At 53.1% G+C, this 22,477-nt stretch overlaps 3 protein-coding genes across 3 annotated transcripts in view; 1 reads left to right on the top strand and 2 right to left on the bottom strand.

Annotated features, from left to right (window-relative positions):
• The window catches only part of QSOX1 (quiescin sulfhydryl oxidase 1), a 41,391-nt gene extending 24,202 nt beyond the window's left edge, over positions 1–17,189 (bottom strand). The window contains exons 1-2 of the mRNA XM_067728805.1: positions 16,821–17,189; positions 7,522–7,622 (exon numbers count right to left, since the gene is read on the bottom strand). Of these exons, the coding sequence (XP_067584906.1) occupies positions 7,522–7,622; positions 16,821–17,091 (372 nt within the window). The 5' untranslated portion in view covers positions 17,092–17,189. The remainder of the gene's footprint in view (positions 1–7,521; positions 7,623–16,820) is intronic.
• On the bottom strand, positions 5,196–7,512 carry LOC137219757 (heterogeneous nuclear ribonucleoprotein A1-like). Its single transcript, XM_067728806.1, has one exon. The coding sequence runs from the start codon at positions 6,599–6,601 to the stop codon at positions 5,531–5,533; it is 1,071 nt and encodes a 356-aa protein (XP_067584907.1). The 5' UTR covers positions 6,602–7,512; the 3' UTR covers positions 5,196–5,530.
• Positions 17,190–17,846: 657 nt separating the features above from the next.
• Positions 17,847–21,222, top strand: LOC137209363 (heterogeneous nuclear ribonucleoprotein A1-like). Its single transcript, XM_067710994.1, has 3 exons — positions 17,847–17,910; positions 18,958–19,009; positions 19,990–21,222. The coding sequence occupies exons 1-3, from the start codon at positions 17,847–17,849 to the stop codon at positions 20,978–20,980; spliced, it is 1,107 nt and encodes a 368-aa protein (XP_067567095.1). The 3' UTR covers positions 20,981–21,222.
• The last annotated feature ends 1,255 nt before the right edge of the window (positions 21,223–22,477 follow it).

The raw sequence follows: 22,477 nt of genomic DNA, 5'->3' as shown, positions 1-22,477 counted from the left end.
TAGGAAAAGGGCCTGGCATTACTTCCATCAAAGGGCGGCCTCCCCAGACCCCAGCTGAGCCTTCTGAAGGCCCCAGCTGTGGGCAGTGGGGAGTCAGACAGGAGCCTGCAAGAGGGGAGTGCAGGAATTCCAAGAGCTCCCCTCCTTCATGAGGTACAGGGCCACAGGGAAGGCCCCCTCCTCTCTCCAGTTACTTCAGTCACGCAGCCTTCCCTTCTGTCCCCAGAAGCTTCCCAGCCACCTTCCAGAACAATGTCACCAAGTGAGGGCTGGTTCCCATACCTCACACTCTAGAGGAACTTTTTCCTATCAATTAATCTCTCTTTCATCTTTCCCCTTGTCTACCAGCTCCTTCCCTAGGCCTGCAAACAGGTTCAGATCCTCCTAATCTAAAGTTAAAAAACAGGACACGAAGGGATGGAGGATGGGAACAGAGGCTTCTCCAGCACTTCCCGGTGCTACCAAATTTCTCGAAACAGTGTCTGCCCTCAGTCCTCTTCCTTCCCGCGAAGCTGGCTGCGGCTCATGCCCCCACCGCTCAGCTGGGACCACTCCTGGAAAGCTCAGCTGACCTTCTCTTTGGCTGGTCCAATGACCTTCCAGCCCTTCCTGCTCTCTCTGCAGTATCTGATGCTATCACTGCCTGTTTCTCCCCCCTCGGCCAGGGTTTTTTTTTTTGTGCCACATCTTCCCGCCACTCTCCTTCTTTGCCTTCATGTCACCACCTTCCCTTGGTTTTCCTGACACTGCCCGGGCCTTCATGGCCACCTTCACAGCCTTCCCCTCGCTCTTGTCCCAGCCTTGCTCTGGACTCCTCTCCTGTGCCATCTCCTGCCCCCAGTTTCTCCTCCAGCCACGTGTCGGATCATGGCACTCTGCTGTTTAAAAAGCCCTGGGAGGCGCTGTCACAAACGAGGGGCTCAAGCTATGCTTTTGAATGAATGAGTGAATAAATGGGTGAATGGACAAACCAACCCATTGTTTGTCTCCCTTGCTGATGTCATCTACCTTGTCCAAATGGCTCGTGACCTGAACCCCGTCTCAGGTCCTCACCTGTCTTAACTTGTTTCTTCCAGGTGTCAGGGCAGCCCTCCCCCAATATACACACACTCTGCAAGACTGAGTCACCCCTCCCACAACCTGTTTCTCCACCCATGTTCCTTCCCTCACCCAGTGATCGCCCTCCTCCCCATCACCCAGACCAACTCCTGTGGTCTGTGAACTTGACCTTTGTGATATCTCTTCTACAGTCCTTGAGACCAGTTGCCTTTTCTAGACCAGAGCCTACCACCTGCTTCCTGGGCCACTACAACTGTCTCTACCTGTCCCCGCCTCATGCCCTCAGAAATGGTCATATGCTCCATCTTTTCAAATGATAGAGCCATCACCCTCACTGCCACTTTGTTTGGGTTTCTAAGGGACAATTCTGGTCTGATCATGTCCCTCCTCCTCAAAGCCCTTCCACGACTCCCTACTGCCAAGGAATAATGTCCAAACTCAGAGCGTTCGAGGCCTTCCAGGATCTGCCTCCACCCACACTTACCTCCCACTGCCCCGCCCCCATTCCCTACATTTCAGCTACGATGGACTTGAACCCACACTTCCCACCCATCCACCTCCCACCTGGGAGGGCAGGACTATAGCTTATTCACCTCTGCAAGCCCCACAGTGCCTGGCACAGTGTCTAGGACATGGAAACACTCAAAGGACATCTGTTCAGTTGAACAGAGAATCTCTACCCTTTGATCAGCTTGGAAGCTCATGCAAAAATCACATTAAAATCAAGTCAGGGCACGTTTTTGTCCTCTTATTAATCTGCATCCTTATTAATTCAGCTGTTGGAGGCGTGTGCCCTACCCAAGGGAAAGGGCTACCACTCCTTGGAAACAGGCAATTAAGACTCCAGCAGGGAGTTTCTTTTCCTCCAGAAGCGGTCAGCACCCAGTCCCTTTCCTCTCAACACCTGACACAGGAGCTTCTGCCCTCCCCAACCGTGGAGCCCCTGGAATCCTCCCTGTGTCCCCAAAGGCAGGTGACCAGATGGCATTGGGCAGGTCTTTACCAACCTATCCAGGAGCAACTGCCTTCCTGGGGGCCAAATAAGGCTAAACAGAAAGCACGCTTTGTAGTGGCAACCATCAATGGCACTGAATCCAAGCTTTCAAAACAAGTTTTAAGGAGAGTGACCTCCAAATCCCTACAGCGAGCCTGCGAGGATGCACCAGCTCAACCGTTCCTACCTCGTGGACCGTCAGCGGAGGAGAGACCTGGCAGGGGGCAGGTGACTGCTGGGAGGGGGGCCTATCTCCTTTTTCCAGAGAGAGGCAGGAGATGTCTTTCTGAGTCCTGTCCTCCTCCCTGACATCTCACAAGAGCCAGAAAAAGTAACAGCCCTGACGGTACTCCCCACTCCCAGCCTTGAATTCAAGGACTTGCCAGCCCTGGGCTCCCTCCTTCCAGGGTCCTGCCTCAGCCCCGCACAAGAGCCTCTGCTCCAGCCAGACCAGCCTTCTCAACTCCCCACATTGTTCCACCCACATCCTCTGCTCTCACATCCTACCCGCATTCCTCCTCTCTCCCAGCCAAACTCCACCCACTCGGAAGTCCCCCTCCTTCGGGAACTCCTCCTCCCCCATGAAGTCCTCTTCTGATGTGGGAAGGAAAGAACTCAGTGACCCCAGGCAAACTCCTCCAGCGTTCACCATGTACACATCACTCTCTGCCTGTCAACTAGCTGGGAGCTCTGAGTGCCCTTGAGCGCAGCGCCTTCCTGTCTGGCCGCCCTCGCTTATGTTTCTGGCCATGGCCTACAGGTCTGGCTTCTCCATGATGATGAGCACAGTGCTGTGCCCCGAGCAAATATTCACTCAACGGCTGTTGATGGATGGACTGCCTCAAATGGGGTATCACAGAGGGGCTACCACGAGCCCATAGGGCAACAGGAAGGAAGACAACTAACATTTATGGAACTTTGGCTAATACCACAGTGTCTTGGCACTCTCCCACGTAAGACCTCATTTCATAGTTGGCAACAATCCTATTAGGTAGATATTATCATCCCATTTTTCAGACAAAGAAACTGAGGCCAGCGGCTAGGGCATTAAATGACTTCCCGAGTCACAGTAAGCAGGGGAGCCAGGATTTGAACTCGTGTCAGTTATCTCCTCAGAATCTTGCAAAGGGAAGACTTCTGTCCTCTCCCACCCAATGCTGCTGCTTCCTGTAATCTTGATCCCAGCCAGGCCTCTGGCTACAAAGGGTCCTACTCCATTACCCACTGAGGGGCACTCCTGCAGCCCACTGGCAAAGCCTCTACCCCTGAAGTTCCAGCCTCTAGGTCCCCAAGCTCCAGCCAAAACCAGCTTTAAGCTACCTTTCCCTCCCCCTCTCTGTTCTCTTCCAGATGGCCACCGGCTCCAGTTTGATAGGGCCCGGACACAGCTGGACCGCCTTGCAGGGCCAGTTGTTTGCTAAACAGGCTGGGCTGGTAGAAGCGCACTGTTTGCTCACGGAGACAAGGCGCAGGAGGCAGAGGAAAGGGACAATGACACATGTTACTGGGAGTGGCCATACTCTTGTACGGGCCTGTCCCCGTCATACCAGCGACACTCTCTCCCCCTGTTCAACACATGTCCTCATCTTAGAGCTCTCAGCCTTGATGGGTGGGAGTGAGGACAGGCTCCAGTCCCCAGGGGATGGCAGACAGGTACAGGGCCATCTCTCTGGCCTGCTGGCAGCCAGGCCCACCTCTAGGGTGTACTGCTTCCCAGGGGGTCCAGCCACACAGCCCACACGCACACCGGGCTCTCAACGGGCCAGAATCTCTGGAGATCTGGAATCTGAGTTGTGTTTTCCAAACACTAGAAGTAATCTAGTGGTAAGTTGTAAAATCAAGTTAGTGAATCACAGCCAGTACTTTTTAAAAAATACATAGAACAGAAAATAGCATGTACTGCACTTACGAAGAATAGTGTTTTATGAAACACTTGTTTTAGGGCTAACAGATACAAACCAGCTTCTGGATCTCACTGTAAATGCTGCAGGTCACAGTAACAATGTTTGAAAGCCACTGCTTAGGGCCTTAGAACAGAGACTGATCAGGAGCTAGAACCACTTGCACCCTGGACCAGAGCCCTAAGGACAGGGCACAGAGCCCCTCTCCCTGCTGAAACTGAACTGCAGGCTCCTCAGGAGAGGCTGGGAGGGCTTGGCCGAGGGGAGGTCACAACACTGGTCTCTGGAGCTCCTAAGAAATGCACAGGTCACTACCAGCCCAGCTCAGCCCAGCCCAGCCAGATGCCGCCAGTGTGAAGGCAGTTAAGGAGCCCAGCTTAGGGCCCTGCCAGCACCCCTCCCACAGTAGGATGGGCGGTTGAGGAGATGATTAGTCACTGGGGGCACTCAGGCTGTGTGTGCTGAATGACTCAGATAGGTGCTGAGAAGCTTCTGGATCTCCCGACATACCTGGGCCACCTCCTTCCAACCCCCCGAGCCCCAGCCTCTTTCAGACAGAAACAGAATGTCCCAGGCACCAGCCCCCACCGAACCCCCACAGGATGTCCCGACCTGGCCACGGGACCAATGCCAACCCCCTTCCCCCGTGCAGGGACTCCTGCTGCCACACTGATCTTCCCCCAGCTTCCCACGCGGGGCTGCTTGCCCTGCCTCAGCAGAAGGAACAGAGGGCTCCGTCCTCCCCTTGGAGAGTAATTTTGAATATTTTAAGTTACACATCTTGGGGCCAAGGATAGGACAATGGCCCTGTCATGGAAGCCTTTTACTTAAAAGAGACAGTTGACAAACAATGTCTCCGCTGCCACCTCTAAATGAGACGGCAGTAGCTGTGGGCTCAGGACACTTCCCCAGGCCAGCTGAATGGGGGCTTGGGCCCTGACCCTAAGTGGTAACAGGAGCGTGGGAGGGAGCTCTCCGGGGCTGTGGAAACCCTGAACGCAGCAGGATTTCACTGGCCATGAGAACAGAAAGGTCACATGGAGTTAGAGCTGGATGTTGCTGGAGGAGCCTGGGGCCTTGCTCTCCAGATGAATTCTCCTGGCCTCATCAGGCTCAGATATGGTTCATGGTTCTGCCTGGCAACTGAAGCCCCTGAACTCAGAGATATCTTGTTCCAGGGACAATGCTTGGCTTTTCAGTCTTCAAAGGCATTCCCTGATTATTCTTTTTTTTTTTAAAAAAAAGACACATTCATTCAGCGTCATGATCAGACTATTACATTTAGCAATCAACAGCATGGGTGCAAAAAAAAAATCTACATTAAAACCCTTTGTTGGAATGCTTTACACTTTCCACAGAACAGAAACTAAAATAACCTGTTATACAATTAGTCACAAATACAGTCCTCGAGTGTTTTTGCCCATACACATGAGCATTGTCTAAAACGTGTCTTCTTTGTAGCAGCTAGGCCCTGCCACCACTGTGCTTGGCTGAGCTCACAAATCCATTGTAACCTGTAGCTTCCCTGTCACTTCCCTGGCTTCCTCTCCTGCTAAGCTTTGTTTCCTGGCAGTAATCAAAACCTTCTGCCACTGCCACAGCTACTGCTGCTGCTGGAACCACCACAGCCACCTTGGTTTGGGGGTTTGGCAAAGTATTGGCCTCCACCACCACAGGGGCCAGAACTTCTGCCTCCAAAGTTTCCTCCAAAATTTGAAGATTGATTGTTGTAACTGCCAAAATCATTGTAGCTTCCACCACCTCCAAAATTGCTTCCATTGTTACTAAATCCATTATAGCCATCCCCACTGCCACCATATCCACCACCACTGCGGCTGCCACCAAAGCCAGCTCGACCACTGAAGTTTCCTCCACGATCAAAGCTGTCATTCCCACCAAAACCCCCTCCACGACCACCACCAAAGTTTCCAGAACCACTTCGACTTCTTTGGCTGGATGAGGCACTAGCCGTCTCTTGCTGAGATAGGGCTTTCCTTACTTCACAGTTGTGGCCATTCACAGTGTGGTATTTCTGAATGACAATCTTGTCTACAGAGTCATGGTCATCAAAGGTTACGAACGCAATGCCACTGCCTCGATCAGTCGTGATTTCAATCACTTCAGTTTTCCCATACTGTTCAAAATAATCTCTTAGGTGATGTTCTTCAGTGTCTCCTTTAATGCCACCAACAAAAGTCTTTTTCACAGTTAAGTGGGCACCACGTCTTCGAGAATCTTCTCTTGAGACGGCCCTCTTTGGTTCCCCAACTCTTCCATCCACCTCGTGTGGCCTTGCCTTCATGGCCGCATCCACCTCCTCCACAGTGGCATACGTGACGACCCCGAAGCCTCTGGAGCGCCCGGTGCTTGGATCCCTCGTTACCACACAATCTGTGAGCGCTCCCCGCTGCTCACAATGGCTCCTCAGACTGTCATCGGTTGTTTCAAAGCTCAAACCTCCGACGCAGAGCTTCCGCAGCTGTTCGGGCTCTTTGGGTGACTCTGACTTAGACACGACGGCAGTGGAGGCGGGGGAGACGTCGACGATGCTTACTCGGTGGCGTCCACGGGCAGAAAGGAGATCTACCGAACGTATCTCCTGATTATTCTTAGTGGCCACAGAGGAAATTGCTTTTCTAGATGCCATTCTGGTGGGAGCAGGCTAATTATTTATAGGTGGAGAGGGAGATTTTGATTTGGATTCTTTAATTTGGAAGAGAACTAACTGGATTACGGCTGGGCCTGAGCTCTGGGGAGGGTGCTAAGTATAACGGCACAGCCTTGCTGCGCTGGGCTTCCCAGGGCCTCTGCTGTGAGAGCCTTGGAAGTTGTCCAGATGTGAATTAAGTGGCTGATGCCCGCGGTGGGCAGGCTGGCAGGCAGGGCCTCATCAGAGAGCCCGTGCTACCTGCAGCCAGAGGCGGGGTGACAGGGCCCTCGCGTGTTGGGTGTGATGTCTCCCGTGATGGAGATCCCTGCCGCCCGAGGCACTGGGCTAAGGCTCTCCTGCCAGGTCACTTCTGAGCCTCTTGGGTTCAAGGCACTTGCCTGATGAGGATGAGGTTGGCCAGTTGTCTCAGGGGACCTTTTCTGGGGGACCATGAGACCCCCTGAGTCTGATCCTGCCTACAGGTGGGTCAGAGCCTAAAGCCCGGTTTCACAGGGTTTAGATCAGCCCTCTAAGGCTGGGAGGTCAGGCGGGAGAGGAACTGATTGGAAAGAGGCCCCTGGGAGCTGGGAGCTCTCACCAGCTCAGGTGATGATCAGTTCTCACAGCTACAATCTGCCCATCCCAACACAACCACACACAGCCCCTTTTCCTTATAATGGGGAGCATGTGCCAGACCAAGTGAGCCTCTTTCTTTTCTGCCTCCCAGCTCACATCCCTTTCTGCCTCTAAAATAGGTACATGCTCTAGGGGCTGTGATTTAAGCAGGTCAAGCCCAGAAGCCTGGGAGGACACCACAGAGCCCAGCAGTCAGGCAGACACCAGGGAAGCATGGAGCAGCTGACAATGTGCTCCGACAGCACTGCCCCCGAGCCCGCTCGCCCCTCCTGGTCACACACCCTCACAGTCGGGAAGCCAGGGATGTCGAAGTCTCTGCAGACTGCGGTGTTGGTCTCCTGAGCACAGTCCAGGGCGGCGAGATTCAGCGCCGGCCTCCAACCTGAAAGGACAAAAAAAAGAAACGAAAAAAACCCTGAGGTAAGTAAGAGGGGCTGGCACCTCTGCCTGCTGACCTTGCCCACCGCCACCAGTGCCCACGGCACCTGCCTCCAAAGCTCTTAGGAGAAAGGTCACCCCTTCCTCAAAACACGGCCTCGGAGATAGTTGGGTTATTCTGCATTTAGCCTGTGCTTAGCACACAGTTAAATAGCTCCGGTAACCCACTCAGAACAGCAAGCTGTGTCCCCCGTTGTTCTGCAGTTGGGGAGGGGCACAGGGGCTGGAGGAGCTGAAGAGAGAGATGAGATGAGCCTGGCCCTCTCGGGGAAAAGCCCCTGGGATACTGCCTCTGTCTCTGCTGCCCTCTGGAGAGGATCAGTTCCAGAGGGGTGAAGAGCACGCCTCAGGAGGGCTGAGTTCCCCCGTGGACCCTCGGTGAAGGCCTCTGAGGCCAGAGGTAGTGGCCAGCAGCCCAGCTTGGGTGGGTGGGACACAGGGTGGTGGGGACCGGCCCCCCGGCCAGGGGTGGAGGCAGAAGTGCAGGGGAGGAAGGCGAAGACACCTGGGATCTAGAAGCCACAGGGAAAGAGGCCCTGAGGCCAAAGTCTGGAAGATAACAGCTCCCCAGGCCGGCTGCCTGGGCACCCTGCTCCTTCATCAGGCCCCAGGCCACAAGGCCTCCCTCCGCTGGAACTTACTGGCAGAGAGAACAATGGCACCGTTCTGGGCCACAGCCCCGGATCTGGGAAACAGAAAACAAACTCATCTACCGGGCAGGCCTCCTGAGCTCCAGTTCCAGGTCAGGTGCCCCGGGAGCACCTACCAAAGTGCCACACTACGGTGAGGCTGCTCCCGCCAGGATGGAGGATGTGCACGTGAAGCTGCACAGACGGTGAGCTGGCGATGCGCTGGTGCCACGCCGTGTGGCACGGGGCTGTGAAGGTACGTGGCCGCAGGGCAGACCAACCCTGGGCACCAAGCAGGGGCCTGGCAGGAAAGGCGAGAACCGAGTGGAGCCCTGACCGTCAGTCCAGGTGACAGGCAACCAGGGCACGGGGTGAGCAGATGAGGAGGGGAGAGTGAACAGGGCTGCAGAGGCGATGCCGCGGGAAGGCAGGCAGGGGCCAGCGTGGGCGCGCTGGCCTGGGGCTCAGGGCTGGCTCCCCAGCACCCTCCCCGACGCGGGCATCTCCAGGCCGATAAGGGAAGGGGCAAGGCTGCCTGAGGAGTCGGGGAGGGCACACATGCTCCCCACAGGGCCCTACCCCTCCCACCTGGAGCACAGGATGGGGTGGGGGGACTTACACAGGCAGCCCACGCAGAACTCGCTTATGACGGAAGACTAATATCCAAATAACATCCCTGAGACCTGTGGCTTTGCCGGAACCTCTTACCTCGCCCCAGAACCTTTCCCTTACAACATCTGAAAAACCACTACTTCCAAAGGCATCAGAGCTCCCAGAACCTTTTATGCCCAGGGTAGGAGTGTCACCCTCACTTCCACAACAGATGTATAGTCTAAGAGCCAGGATGCCTCCCAGACACCCCTGACCCATCCCTCAAAGGAAAGGCTCCGAAGGTTCAGAGCAACTAAGCTGGTCCTTCTTGGGGTGACACGAGGGAGGGGGTCTGGCACTGTGAGGCAGGCCAGAGGCAACACCCGCTCCCCCCCCAGCCCCTCTCCCCTTCTCCTTTCTTGCTGGCAATGGACATTTGGCACTGAATCCTGGCAGGAGGGAGGGAGTGGGGACGGGGGAGTGGGGTGTGAATGGAAGTGTTCAGCAGAGACAGGTGAGCCACACACTGCGATGCCATTTCCCCAACATCCCCCGCTACCCCATCTCACCAAACCCCTTCTGGCGAGCTATCGGCTCCCCTAGCACAGGAGGGCAACAGTTTGAGCTACAAATACACGCCAACCCGAACGGCCTGCATCCTTCAGCTTTACATCTAGCTGGAAGGGCAGCCTGCTGTGGTCAGTGACCAGGGTCTGCTCCACACTGGGCTCGGCACAGCAGCCCTCCTGCCCTCCCTGACACTCTGCTCTCCCCGACCCCTCCCCCACTGCCAGCACCACGTAGGAGGGACAGAGTCAGGCAGTCCAGCCACGCGGAACCAATGATACCAACCAGCTTCCTGTCCTGTCCGCCCCCCCCCCCCCCCCCCCCCCCCCGTCCCGAGTCTCTTCCTGCCCTCCCCCATGTCTCCTCTCCCCGGGTTTAGCTCTCACGTCGCCTCTGACCCACCCTCCTAGGGAGCTAGTGCAGGGTTTCTTGTCCAGATGAAATGTCTCATTTCCCTCCTGGCCAAGGTTCTAATATGCTCCATCACCAGGCTACCCAGACACCAGTGATCTTTTCTATCTGCAGATCTATGTCGCTCTCTACTCAATATTCTTCGGGGGCTCCCATTGCCTCTAGAAGAAAACCCAACAGGCATCAGGCCATTCTTAATCTGGTCCCTCCCCACCCAGCTTCCTCTTACCATTTCCCCAAATTATGCTCCAAGAACGCTGAAAGTTTTCTCCTTCCTTGAAAGCACAATGCTCATCTAGGCTATTCCCACAGCCACCCCTACCCTCCCAACAAACTCCCAGTTGTCAGGTACAACTCAGTTTGAACGGGATTCTTTCCCCAAGCCCAAGGCTCAGGACCCTGCTCTCGTTTCCACCACACAGTTACAAGCCTGTCCATCCCTAAACGTCTCTTCATCCTTGCATCCTCCTTGCCTAGCTTCCCCATTAGCCTGCACACAATAGGTGCTCAGTGACTGTCGACTGAACGATACAACTGACCCAGTCCCGGGCCGCTACAGGGCTGGAACATCTTCTCTCAGCCTTACTCTATCCTCAGGTCCAGGCAGGGGTTGAGGTTAATGCCCGTCACCTGTGAATGCAGGAGACGTGAGCTGCCCAGGGATGGGGTTTTGCCCTGGATCACAGGCAGAGCAGCCCAGGCCTCCTTTCTATGGCTCCTCTCCTGCCCAAGGGAGGCCCAGCAGAGGGTGGGAAGCACAGGTCACCCTGTAGGGTCATCTGGCACATGTCAGGCTTGGCTCCGGCTCTGCATCTAGGGCTTTTTTCAGGGAGACCCCCAGGAGAGGCCCGGCTGTTCTCAAAAGAATCAGCAAGTCAATTAGACCTAAGGGCAGAAGAGTGGCACTTTTGTGTCCTTCCACCAGTGAGGGCCCCTGGCAGGGGGTCTCACAAGGCCACCTGGCAGGGACCAAGGACAGCAGGCCTCAACCACTCCACTCCTCTCCTCTCCAAGAGTGCAGGCCGCCATCCCTCGGGCCAGAGTTGTTGTCTGTTGCCCGCTGGGGCATGAGGCTCTGAAGGCACAGGGAGAGGAGAGGACAGAAAGCTAGTGTTCAGCGAGCGTCCACAGATTTTGTGTCCTCCAGATTCTCCCACTCCACCGCCGCCATTGGAGGTGGGCACCATTTTCGCCACTTTACAAACGAGGACAGAGACCAAGAGACCTCCAAGTGGTCCCAGGGCTACCAGACCCCAAACCCCACTTCTGTCCCTCTGCCTCACCAGGGTCAGGATGCTACCTTTATACTTTTGCTGTCTGCTCCACTCACAACCTTCCCCATGAGAGAGAAAATGGTGAAGACAGTTTCCTCTTCTAGCCACATACCATTCTCTATAACGCCCAAGAGTTGGTCAATATCATAGACTCAGCCTTCACTTAGATGATAGTGATATCAGGCATATAGAGAGTTTATCATGTGCCCAATGTAGGTGCGCAGCTACGCTATGAAGAAAGTAAGGAGGTGTTTATTCATCTCTAGACTGTAAAATAGAGATCAGATAACTGTGCCCGAGGCACACAACTAATCAGTGGTGAATGTGGGATCTGAACCCAGGATCTGAGCCTCCCCGGTGGTCTCGAGAGGGCCCAGGACACAACAGAGAGCTTCTCTGTTCCCAGCCAGGAAACTCAGAGGGGACAGGGTGGGGTGGGTGTTAGTAATGGGGATGGAGGCGGGAGGTGATGCCTGAGAGTTCTCAGCTCCCAGCTCCTGGAAGGTCCGGGACTCCTTCTCTTTACGCCTTGATTCCCTGTACCTCCACGAAATGGAACCGGTGCCTCTTCTTACCAGCCCCAGCCCGAGGGGGAGGGGGAGGGGAAGCCTGGGGCCGGTCAGGTGCTGGGAGAGTCCGGGCTGAGAAATGTTTCCCAGGAATATCAACGTCAATACCCTAATGAGCCATAATGACCTACAAAGCTCTGTTCTGACCCTAATCACTGCGGACCTGACTATTCGTCATTCTAGTAACGGTACCAGGAATAGAGAGGACCCTTATCTGGGTGCTCCACTGGTAAAGCAAAGCTGCATTTACGGGAAGTGCACTGCTGTCAAAGAGGTTCAGAGCTGGGGGAGAGAGGCTTTTTAAAGTGTCAGGTGACTTAATACCACAACCTGCAGGCCTAACACCAAAAGGATTAGCAGTCTCAGTCCAGCCCTACTCTTAGGGAGAAAAAAAACTTTCCTGGTGCAATTACTGCCTTGGCAAAGTAATCTCCCCACTGACAGAGTAAATGAGCAAATGGAGCGGACGGGAGGGGAGGGAAGTGTAGGCAGCACAGCTGCGGACCCTGGGTGGCGGGAGAGGGGATGCTTTCTGGTGAGGGGGATGGGCTCCTTCTGGAGTCACAGGCGGCATACCCACCCCACTCACAAGGCCAGGAAGGGGCACAGGACCCAGAGTCACAGGGCTTGCAGACAGCTGCAACTGGTCGAAGCACCATGAGCTCCACACATCTCCTCTCTGGGTCTCCGTTTCCTCACCGGTCACACGAGGGCCAAGATGAAAGTGTCTCCAGTCCTTCCCAGCTCTGACAACCATGGGGTGTTGGATGGCAAAACACTCTCGCCAAGAAGCATGGCGATGAGGCCTCTGAGTGCTAAGCAGCCTGGGCCTCTGTTAAGGCAGGGGCCAGACCCACCCAAACCACAAGAGCCAGTCAGGTCGAGAGGTCAGAACGAGACCCGCGCCTGAGTCTCCGGGAGTCCTCCTGACACAGGGAGTTGGCCAGGCCTATGCCATTACCACGACATCCCTTCCTCCTTGTTGCCGGCTTCTGGGCAGTGAGGTCATGACGTGGACAAAATGCCTTCCCCGCCCCTCACACCTGGATGACACCCCAGGTCTGAGTCAAGAGGAGCCACGGCAGCCCCAGAAGACCTGGTCACTCACAGCCTCATCTGGAAGCCCGTGAGGCTTGTGCCATTGGTCTGCACGAGTGTTCAGTGAGCTGCTACCCTGCGCCAGGCTCTGCACTAGCAGCGCACGGGTACAAGCAGGAGAGGACGGCCCTGGGAGAGAAAAGGAGGAAACCAACACTGCTTGCTGTCACTCAACACCCACGCCTTACAAATCTCATCTCCACACTCTGCACAGGTCATTTTCCCACCTGGGGTACGCTTCCTCCTTCTCCCCGCTCTCCACCTGCCCAGGTTCTGGAGAGTCAGGAAGAGCTGGGTTCAAGAACCTCCTCCAGGGACTTCCCTGGTGGCGCAGTGGTTAAGAATCTGCCTGCCAATGCAGGGGATACAGGTTCAAGCCCTGGTCCAGGAAGATCCCACATGCCGCGGAGCAACTAAGCCCGTGAGCCACAACTACTGAGCCCATGAGCCACAGCTATTGAGCCAGTGCGCCACAACTACTGAAGCCCACGTGCCTAGAGCCCATGCTCCGCAACAAGAGAAGCCACCGCAAAGGGAAGCCTGCGCATCACAACCAAGAGTAGCCCCCACTCGCCGCAACAAGAGAAAGCTTGCACACAGCAACAAAGACCCAATGCAGCCAAAAATAAATAAATAGATAAATGAATAAACTTATTAAAAAAAAAAAAAGAACCTCCTCCAGGGACTTCCCTGGTGGTCCAGTGGTTAAGACACTGTGCTTCCACTGCAAGGGGCGTGGGTTTGATCCCTGGTCTGGGAACTGAGATCCCACATGCTGCATGGTGGGGCCAAAAATAGAAAAAAATAAAATAAAAAAAGAACCCCCTCCAGCATCTGTGTAATCTTGGGCAAGTTACTTATCGGTTAAAAAAAAAAAAAAAGTTATCTGTTGCTCAGATATTTTCTCATAAAGATTATATACAACAGTGGCCTATAGAGGCCCTTAGCACAGTGCCTGACATAAGGCAAGTGTATAATAAATAACTGCTTAGATAAAGGCCTTTGGTGACCAGGCCTCTGTCACTTTCCCCTTCCCTGAATTCCCAAAACAAGAAATGACTGAGTTATGCTCTTTTGACCCTTTTCAAATACAGCTTCTTACTGGTGCCAATTTCCCTGCTGTGTGATTTACCCAATGGCAATGTAAACAATACTCTGCACACAGAGGTCACTCAACAAGTATCTGCTGACTGATTAGCCAGTGACGAGGACTGAAGGGCTAAAATGAACACAATCAATTTCCCAAACACACGGTGAGGCAGTAAGAGTTGCTCTGGAATAGAAAGGGGTGAGCCAGACCCTTAGAAACAAGCGCTCTGCCCCAGGGTAACAACTGCCGCAGAGAACCTAGCCTACAATTTACTGAAGAAATGAGCCGGGGCCAGTCAGATTAAATGCCTGAGGCCAGTTGGGCAGGGTTGCAAAATTCTTCTCTCCTCTCATGACCTTCCACAGTCTCACTGCTCCTACCCAAGGCATTCATACCAATGGCAGAGGGCAGGGGCCACAGGCCCATGGGCCCAGGGTGGTGCGAGAGCAACCCTCTGCCGGCCCACGACCAAACTTTCTCAAGGAACCTCAGAATACGGAGATGTTAAAGGGCCTCACCAGGAAACACCTCCTTGGACTGGAGTGGAAGCATTCTTTATCATTGTAGGCCAACACCAGGTTCAGCCAGCGCTCCCCCCAACATGATCTTGCTTAGGGGGCTGACACCTCCATGGTTCATGGGAGACTTCCAGTTCTCACCTGAATCTCCCATCTCCCATGGACTGTGGTTCATCTCTACGGACACCATTTTCCTTTCTGACGTTAAGTTTTGATTTGCTTTTTTTAGGGAAACTCTCACTCCATGCACTGGGGAGAAGACCCCTTTGGGAAGTGGCAACCCTCATCCAGGAGCAGGCTGGGTCAGAATCTGGATGTGCAATTCATTGGAAAACTCTGGGTTGCCAGAGGCCAAACCCATGAGTCAGCTGGAAGCTAATCTTTCTGTTCAGCACTCTCAAGATGTAAGAATCTTCTAGATTGAGTCCACCTGCGGCCATTAAGGGACTTCTATGGCCTCAAAGTGTAAACTGATGTAGGAATTTTTATGACGTTCAGGCCCACAGTGTCCCCTGAACACCTAGTGCCCCTCAGGTGTTCCAGCTCCAAGTTCAACACTCTTCCTACCTCCTGCCCTGACCAGATGTGCTGACATCACTGAAATGATGCAGTGTGAAGAGCTGCTGAGAAATGGCACATTCAAGTGATGGGAACAGAGAGGCATGCAGACAAGTGTCTGCGTGTAAACTGGAGGGAAAACGGTTCATCGGTTTTGTTTAAAAATAACTTTCCGGGCTTCCCTGGTGGCGCAGTGGTTGAGAGTCCGCCTGCCGATGCAGGGGACGCAGGTTCGTGCCCCGGTCCGGGAAGATCCCACATGCCGCGGAGCGGCTGGGCCCGTGAGCCATGGCCGCTGAGCCTGCGTGTCCGGAGCCTCTGCTCCGCAACGAGAGAGGCCACAACAGTGAGAGGCCTGTGTACCGCAAAAAAAAAAAAAAAAAACCTTTCCAAGACCATATGGCTAACAGATGATACATCTTTCCATCTAACCACTTCAGGAACCACCCTGCAAGCTGCTCAAGGGAAGAGGTGGCCTGAGTTTGAAAACCAACATCTACAAATGCACTACTCTACCGCAAAGAGTTGAGTGTATCAAGAAAACGGCACAGCAGGGGAACAACAGTTCCAGTTCTTCCCTCTCCAGGAAGAGGCCTACGCCCTAAGATGCCTCATTCAGTGACCGCTGAAGGTCAGCAGCCCTGCTAGGGCCCTAGCATCACCTAGTTATCAGGAAATAACTCCATTCAGAGGCAGCAAATCAGAAGCAAACCACTACCATCACGCCACGCCAGCCCCGCCAAATACCCACTACCTGGTCTAGGCAGATGGATGACACCACAGGGATCTTTACCTGTGCAAAGGAAACTCTGAGATGATACACATCAAGTACTCACTCAGGAAGGTGTCTGACATACAATACAGTAAGCACTCAATAAATATTCATTACTATTGTTGCCATATTTATTCAGCTCCAATCTTAAGTTTTTAAAAACATTAACCTTTCTGTAATGGAGTACACCTTTAAATCTCTATAACTCTATTAGCAGTCGGTCGTCTTATCCCTCTACCCCTCCGGCTGTTAGTAAATGAATGGTGGGTCTCACAACTGACAGTCTCTTAGAATGAAGGAAATACGGTATTAGTGGTCAGGCCAATGAAGGAGAAAATGGAGCAAGGGCCAAACCCACACCAAGAGGCTGCCCTCAGTCGGGCCTCTGGGCTCACAGGTTGAAGCAGAAGGAGAAGGTGCAGAAGGAGGGGGAAAGAGAAGGATGTGGCCCAGAAGCTAAGGAGCTGGAGGCAGCAGGTCAGGAGCGGCCGGGAAACAGCAAACAGGGAAACTCTGCCTCAAAGATACAGCTGAGAAAGGAAGTCTACGTTACCAGCAGGGTCTACTAGCCAACGGGTGGGGAAAGGAAGGAGGGAGTGGGAATAGGGGCGGCGGCAGAATGAGTATCAGTTCTTTTTCTCGCCAACACTGATCCCACCGCAGCTGGAGAACTTGGTAGGAAGGGGTCTGCCACAAGGCTGAACTACAGGAAGCCGTAAGGTGTCAGGGAGGAGGAACAAAGGAGACCACGTCGCAGGTATGGGGGCCATAAGCCGGCAGAAGACTGACAAGGAAAGCAGAGCAGGTCTGGGGACCCAGACCGCGGGGACGGGGAGAAAACTCGGGACACCGGTCAAGAGGAAGAAGAAAGGGAGGGGCGGGAGCTAAAGATGGAGCTGAGGGCTGAGAAACTGGGGGGAACTGGGAGGGGCAGAGAGGAAGATGGGCGGAGGTGACAGGCAGGAGGAAGCGGAGAGCGTTGAAGGGGCCTCCGTGAGGCAGGTGGCGGGGATCCGCCCAGGTGGGGCGAGGGGAGCGAGCCTCCCCCAGCACCCAGTTTCTCACCTTTGACGTCTTTGGCCAGCGCCTTCCACGTCGGGGCGAAGGCGATGCAGTGGCCGCACCAGGAGGCGAAGAACTCCACCGCCCAGGCGCTCTGGGAGTCCAGCACGGCGTCGCGCAGGGTGCCAGCCTGCAGCAGCGTCAGCGGGTCGGAGGGCGAGTAGAGCGCCGAGCGCGGGGCTGCGCCAGCGCCGGACACCACCAGCAGCAGCGACAGCAGCAGCAGCAGCAGCAGCGACGGCTGCGGCCCGGAGCCGCGTCCACAGCACTCCATCCTCTGCAGCTGCGCGGAGTCTACCACTGCGCACAACTTTCGGACGACTTGGTGCCGGGCGCCTCCACCGCACCTCTTGTCTCCGTCGCGGGGAGGAGCCACGTGACCCCGCCCACCGTGGCCTGGTGCCGCCCCTTTCCCCGCCCCGCCCGCCGGCCAGTGGGCAGGAAAGCCGACGAGGGACGAAAACCGGAACCGGGCGCTGGAGTCCGGGCCCGGCTGCGAGCGCCTCCTTCGCGGTCCGCCGAGACCTCAGAGCTAGTCGGGTTCCCGCCTCGGCCCCAGGAGGCGGGGAGCTCAGCCCAGGCCCCGGAGCTCCCCCCGCGCCGCCAAACGATAGGTGTGAGACATCCGCAGGGCAGAGTCCCGGGCCCGCGTTCCTGTCGCTATTGGGGACTCTGGGAAGTCATTTGGCCTCTCACAGGCCCCGTATCCAACCGGAAAAGAGTCCGTTGGAATAGATTGGACCGATTTATGCTGTTCCCAGAAGGTTCTGGGGATCCCACCAAGCGATAAGAAGTTGTGAATTAGAAGCACGTGGGAGAGAAGGACGGGTGGTAGGACAGTCTCTGACTCTGTGACCACTATGACGCCACAGGGATCAGATGTGCCCACACCCCGCACTCCCCAAGGCCTGTGATCATCTAAGGAAAATATTATTTGAGGGCTTCCTAATTATGAATTAGAGGCCCCCTTCCATTTTAGTCTGGGCTGGATTGGCGTGGTCCATTGGGTGGAATCAGAGTTCCCTCAGCATGCAGGTCTGGCCACCCAAGGTTGTTAGGACGATTCCTCCAACTGGGGCTCCCAGCAGCCCAGGTACCCCACATCTAACTCTCCAGCCTACACACAGATCTCCATATTCACTTACATATCCCTCTCACGAGTAACCTGATAACTAATCTTGTGTTCATGTGTACTAAAGTGTTGATGATTAATTTTCTGTGGTCTACCTTTTGTAGTTCCAGTGCTGAGTTATCTTAACGGGAGCAGGCGTTCCTCAGAGTGCTGTCACGTGATCTTTTCCCTTTGTGTCTGCTGGGTTAGGCCACCTCACCTGTAAGCCATCTGAGACTAGATTTGTTATTCATTCAACATTTACGGAGTGGTTTCTTTGTGTCAGGCACTGCTCTAGGTACTAAGGCTGAGGCAGTAAATAAAACCAAGACTCTACAGTCATGGAACTTACGTTCTAGTGTGGATAGGGATAGAGAGATGTAAATGTAGATCCTATGTTGACAAAGGCTATGAAGACACGTACAATAGGGTAAGAATAAAGTGACAGAGGAAGTGGTATTTTATTTTAGACAGGGAGGTCAGTGATGGGCCCATCCCTGATATTTGCAGGGCCAGGGTAAATAGTGCAAATGGAGGCACACGTATCATATGTCTACATAATTTAAAATTATAAACCAATTTAAACTGTTATGTAAAATTCCTGTCCTTTCATGTTGACAAGTATACCTTCATAATAATCTGGAAGGCTAAACTTAAGTTTAGAAATCTCAGACTTCCCCCAAGATGTGCACTGGAATGGGGCTGCTTAGGTGGTAACTGGTCCCTGGCCCTCAACCTTCCTCCTACTCTTTGCACCCCAGCTCTATCCCATACTTCAAGGGAACTTGTGCCCACACCTATAGCATCCCTGTCTGCACATCTGAGCTCCATCTATACCTCCAGCAAATAGCCGCTCCTTGGTTCCTTAAGAGAACAGACGTTGGAAAAAGGCTGATGCAGTCTCTAGAAGCTGGCCTGGTGCTACTGGGGTAGGGAGTTCTAGGGTCTCGTGCACCCGCAGTATGATCTAAAAGGGGTGAGGCACAGGGGCTTTGGGTGGACTCATCCCCTTGGCCCATGGTCTTCTAGCTCTGTGGAAAGAGGTGTGGCTGGAAGAGGGCCAGAGAGCTCAGAAGACAAGGTAGGGGCTCCTCCTGCCCCAGTCTTAAGGCAGTTCTAACGGGATAACATTTGAGGCGAAGACCCAGATGAAGAATGGGAGGGAAACTTGTGGCAATGTGAGATAAGAGCATTCCAGGCAGAGATCTGGAGGTTGGAGCTTTGCTCCCTTCATGAATTCGTATTCTCTGTGCCTGAACAGAGAATAGGCTTTGAACATATTCTCAAGTTCAAAGTCTTGAACTGCATAGATAGTCCCCTAGCAACCCTGGATTCCAAGGGGTGGAAGTACTCCAGTGGCTAAATCAGGGGCCAGGAAAAGTCAAGTGCCTTCACATGTCTCTATTGTTAAAAAATGTTATAGTTATCTTCCCCAGGGAATTCCCTGGGAATTAAGGGGACAGTTTTGGCTAAACATGAAGAGTACCTGGGAAGCACAACTCGCATAAGTACACGAAGATTTGCTTGTTCACATGTCTATTTCAGAACATCAGAAATGGAAAAGAATACAAATGATTTGAATGGAATAAAGTTTCTTGGCAATGGGGCCAAAGAAATTAGCCTTGAGAGTTGTAAAATCTGGGGCTTCAATATCTCAGAACAGCAATACAGGGATTTTTTTTTTTTTTTTTTTTTTTTTTTGCGGTACGCGGGCCTCTCACTGCTGTGGCCTCTCCTGTTGCAGAGCACAGGCTCCAGATGCGCAGGCTCAGCGGCCATGGCTCACGGGCCCAGCCGCTCCACGGCATGTGGGATCCTCCCAGACCGGGGCACGAACCCGTGTCCCCTGCATCGGCAGGCGGACTCTCAACCACTGCGCCACCAGGGAAGCCCAATACAGGGATTTTCAACTTTAAGTCTTGGACGTCTGTTCGAACAGAATCTTAAAAGGAGTCTCCAATAAAAGCAAGCTGCCCATAAACAGAGGGATGGATAAAGAAGATGTGGTAAAGAGATACGTTCGGTAGATCTCCTTTCTGCCCGTGGATGCTGCTGAGTAAGCATCGTTGATGTCTCCCCCCCGCCCGCCTCCACTGCCGTCGTGTCTAAGTCAGAGTCACCCAAAGAGCCCGAACAGCTGCGGAAGCTCTGCATCGGAGGTCTGAACTTTGAAACAACCGATGACAGTCTGAGGAGCCATTGTGAGCAGCGGGGAGCGCTCACAGATTGTGTGGTAACGAGGGATCCAAGCACCGGGCGCTCCAGAGGCTTCGGGGTTGTCACGTGTGCCACTGTGGAGGAGGTGGATGCGGCCATGAAGGCAAGGCCACACGAGGTGGATGGAAGAGTTGGGGAACCAAAGAGGGCCGTCTCAAGAGAAGATTCTCAAAGACCTGGTGCCCACTTAACTGTGAAAAAGATTTTTGTTGGTGGCATTAAAGGAGACACTGAAGAACATCACCTAAGAGATTATTTTGAACAGTATGGGAAAACTGAAGTGATTGAAATCATGACTGACCGAGGCAGTGGCATTGCTTTCGTAACCTTTGATGACCATGACTCTGTAGACAAGATTGTCATTCAGAAATACCACACTGTGAATGGCCACAACTGTGAAGTAAGGAAAGCCCTATCTCAGCAAGAGACGGCTAGTGCCTCATCCAGCCAAAGAAGTCGAAGTGGTTCTGGAAACTTTGGTGGTGGTCGTGGAGGGGGTTTTGGTGGGAATGACAGCTTTGATCGTGGAGGAAACTTCAGTGGTCGAGCTGGCTTTGGTGGCAGCCGCAGTGGTGGTGGATATGGTGGCAGTGGGGATGACTATAATGAATTTGGTAACGATGGAAGCAATTTTGGAGGTGGTGGAAGCTACAATGATTTTGGCAGTTACAACAATCAATCTTCAAATTTTGGACCCATGAAAAGAGGAAACTTTGGAGGCAGAAGTTCTGGCCCCTATGGTGGTGGAGGCCAATACTTTGCCAAACCCCCAAACCAAGGTGGCTGTGGTGGTTCCAGCAGCAGCAGTAGCTGTGGCAGTGGCAGAAGGTTTTGATTACTGCCAGGAAACAAAGCTTAGCAGGAGAGGAAGCCAGGGAAGTGACAGGGAAGCTACAGGTTACAATGGATTTGTGAACTCGGCCAAGCACAGTGGTGGCAGGGCCGAGCTGCTACAAAGAAGACACGTTTTAGACAGTGCTCATGTGTATGGGCAAAAACACTCGAGGACTGTATTTGTGACTAATTGTACAACAGGTTATTTTAGTTTCTGTTCTGTGGAAAGTGTAAAGCATTCCAACAAAGCATTTTAATGTATATATATATATATTTGCACCCATGCTGTTGATTGCTAAATGTAACAGTCTGATCATGACGCTGAATAAATGTCTTTTTTTTAAAAAAAAAAGATGTGGTACATATATACAATGGAATATTACTCAGCAATAAAAAAGAACAGAATAATGTCATTTGCAGCAACATGGATGAACCTAGAGATTGTCATATTGAGTGAAGTAAGTCAGCCATAGAAAGATAAATATCATATGATATCACTTATATGTGGAATCTAAAAAAAAGGGGGTACAGGGCTTCCCTGGTGGCGCAGTGGTTGAGAGTCCGCCTGCCGATGCAGGGGACACAGGTTCATGCCCCGGTCCGGGAAGATCCCACATGCCACAGAGCGGCTGGGCCCGTGAGCCATGGCCGCTGAGCCTGCGCGTCCGGAGCCTGTGCTCCTCAACGGGAGAGGCCACAACAGTGAGAGGACTGTGTACCACACACACAAAAAAAGGGCGGGGTACAAATGAACTTACTTATGAAACAGAAGTAAAGTCACAGAGGTAGAAAACAAACTTATGGTTACCAGGGAATAAGTTGGGGGGAGGGAAAATTGGGAGATTGGGACTGACATATACACACTACTATATATAAAATAGATAACTAATAATAACCTGCTGTATAGCACAGGGAACTCTACTCAATAGTCTGTAATGGCCTACATGGGAAAAGAACCTTAAAAAAAAAAAGAGTGGATATATGTATAACTGATTCACTTTGCTGTACATCTGAAACTAACACAACATTGTAAATCAACTATACTCCAAAAAGAGCTTTTTAATAAAAAATAAATTTTAAAAAAAGCAAGATGAAAGTTGTGACCTACAGCAATAACCACTTTCTGTGGTCCATGGGGCTTCTTGGGAACCCCAGGGGTCCACAGGCTACCATTGGAAAACCACTGGTCTAGAACTGAAAGCAGAAAACATAAGTATCACAGCTTCCCTGCTTGCCCTTCCAGGAGCTTCCTGGGATGAAAAGGTGGCAGAGGAGGAAATCTACTCAGGAATGGGGTGTGGAGGGGAAACGTGGGCTGAGGAAAGCATTGAAAGCTAGCCAACTTCCCTGTTCCCCTTCCTGCATAGAGGCTATAGGAAAGTGAGGCAAGAGAAATCAGATGAGAGGATAATGATAGTATTGGTTAATAGTTTACATCTGCTCTTCAGAGCACTTAAAGATGTTACTCATTTAATCCTCATGCCAACCCTATGAGGGT

This window comes from Pseudorca crassidens, chromosome 2 (genome assembly GCF_039906515.1).
Source record: "Pseudorca crassidens isolate mPseCra1 chromosome 2, mPseCra1.hap1, whole genome shotgun sequence".
NCBI lineage: Eukaryota > Metazoa > Chordata > Mammalia > Artiodactyla > Delphinidae > Pseudorca > Pseudorca crassidens.
The sequence above is the reverse complement of the archived record's forward strand: the minus strand, read 5'-3'. Positions and strand labels throughout refer to the sequence as shown.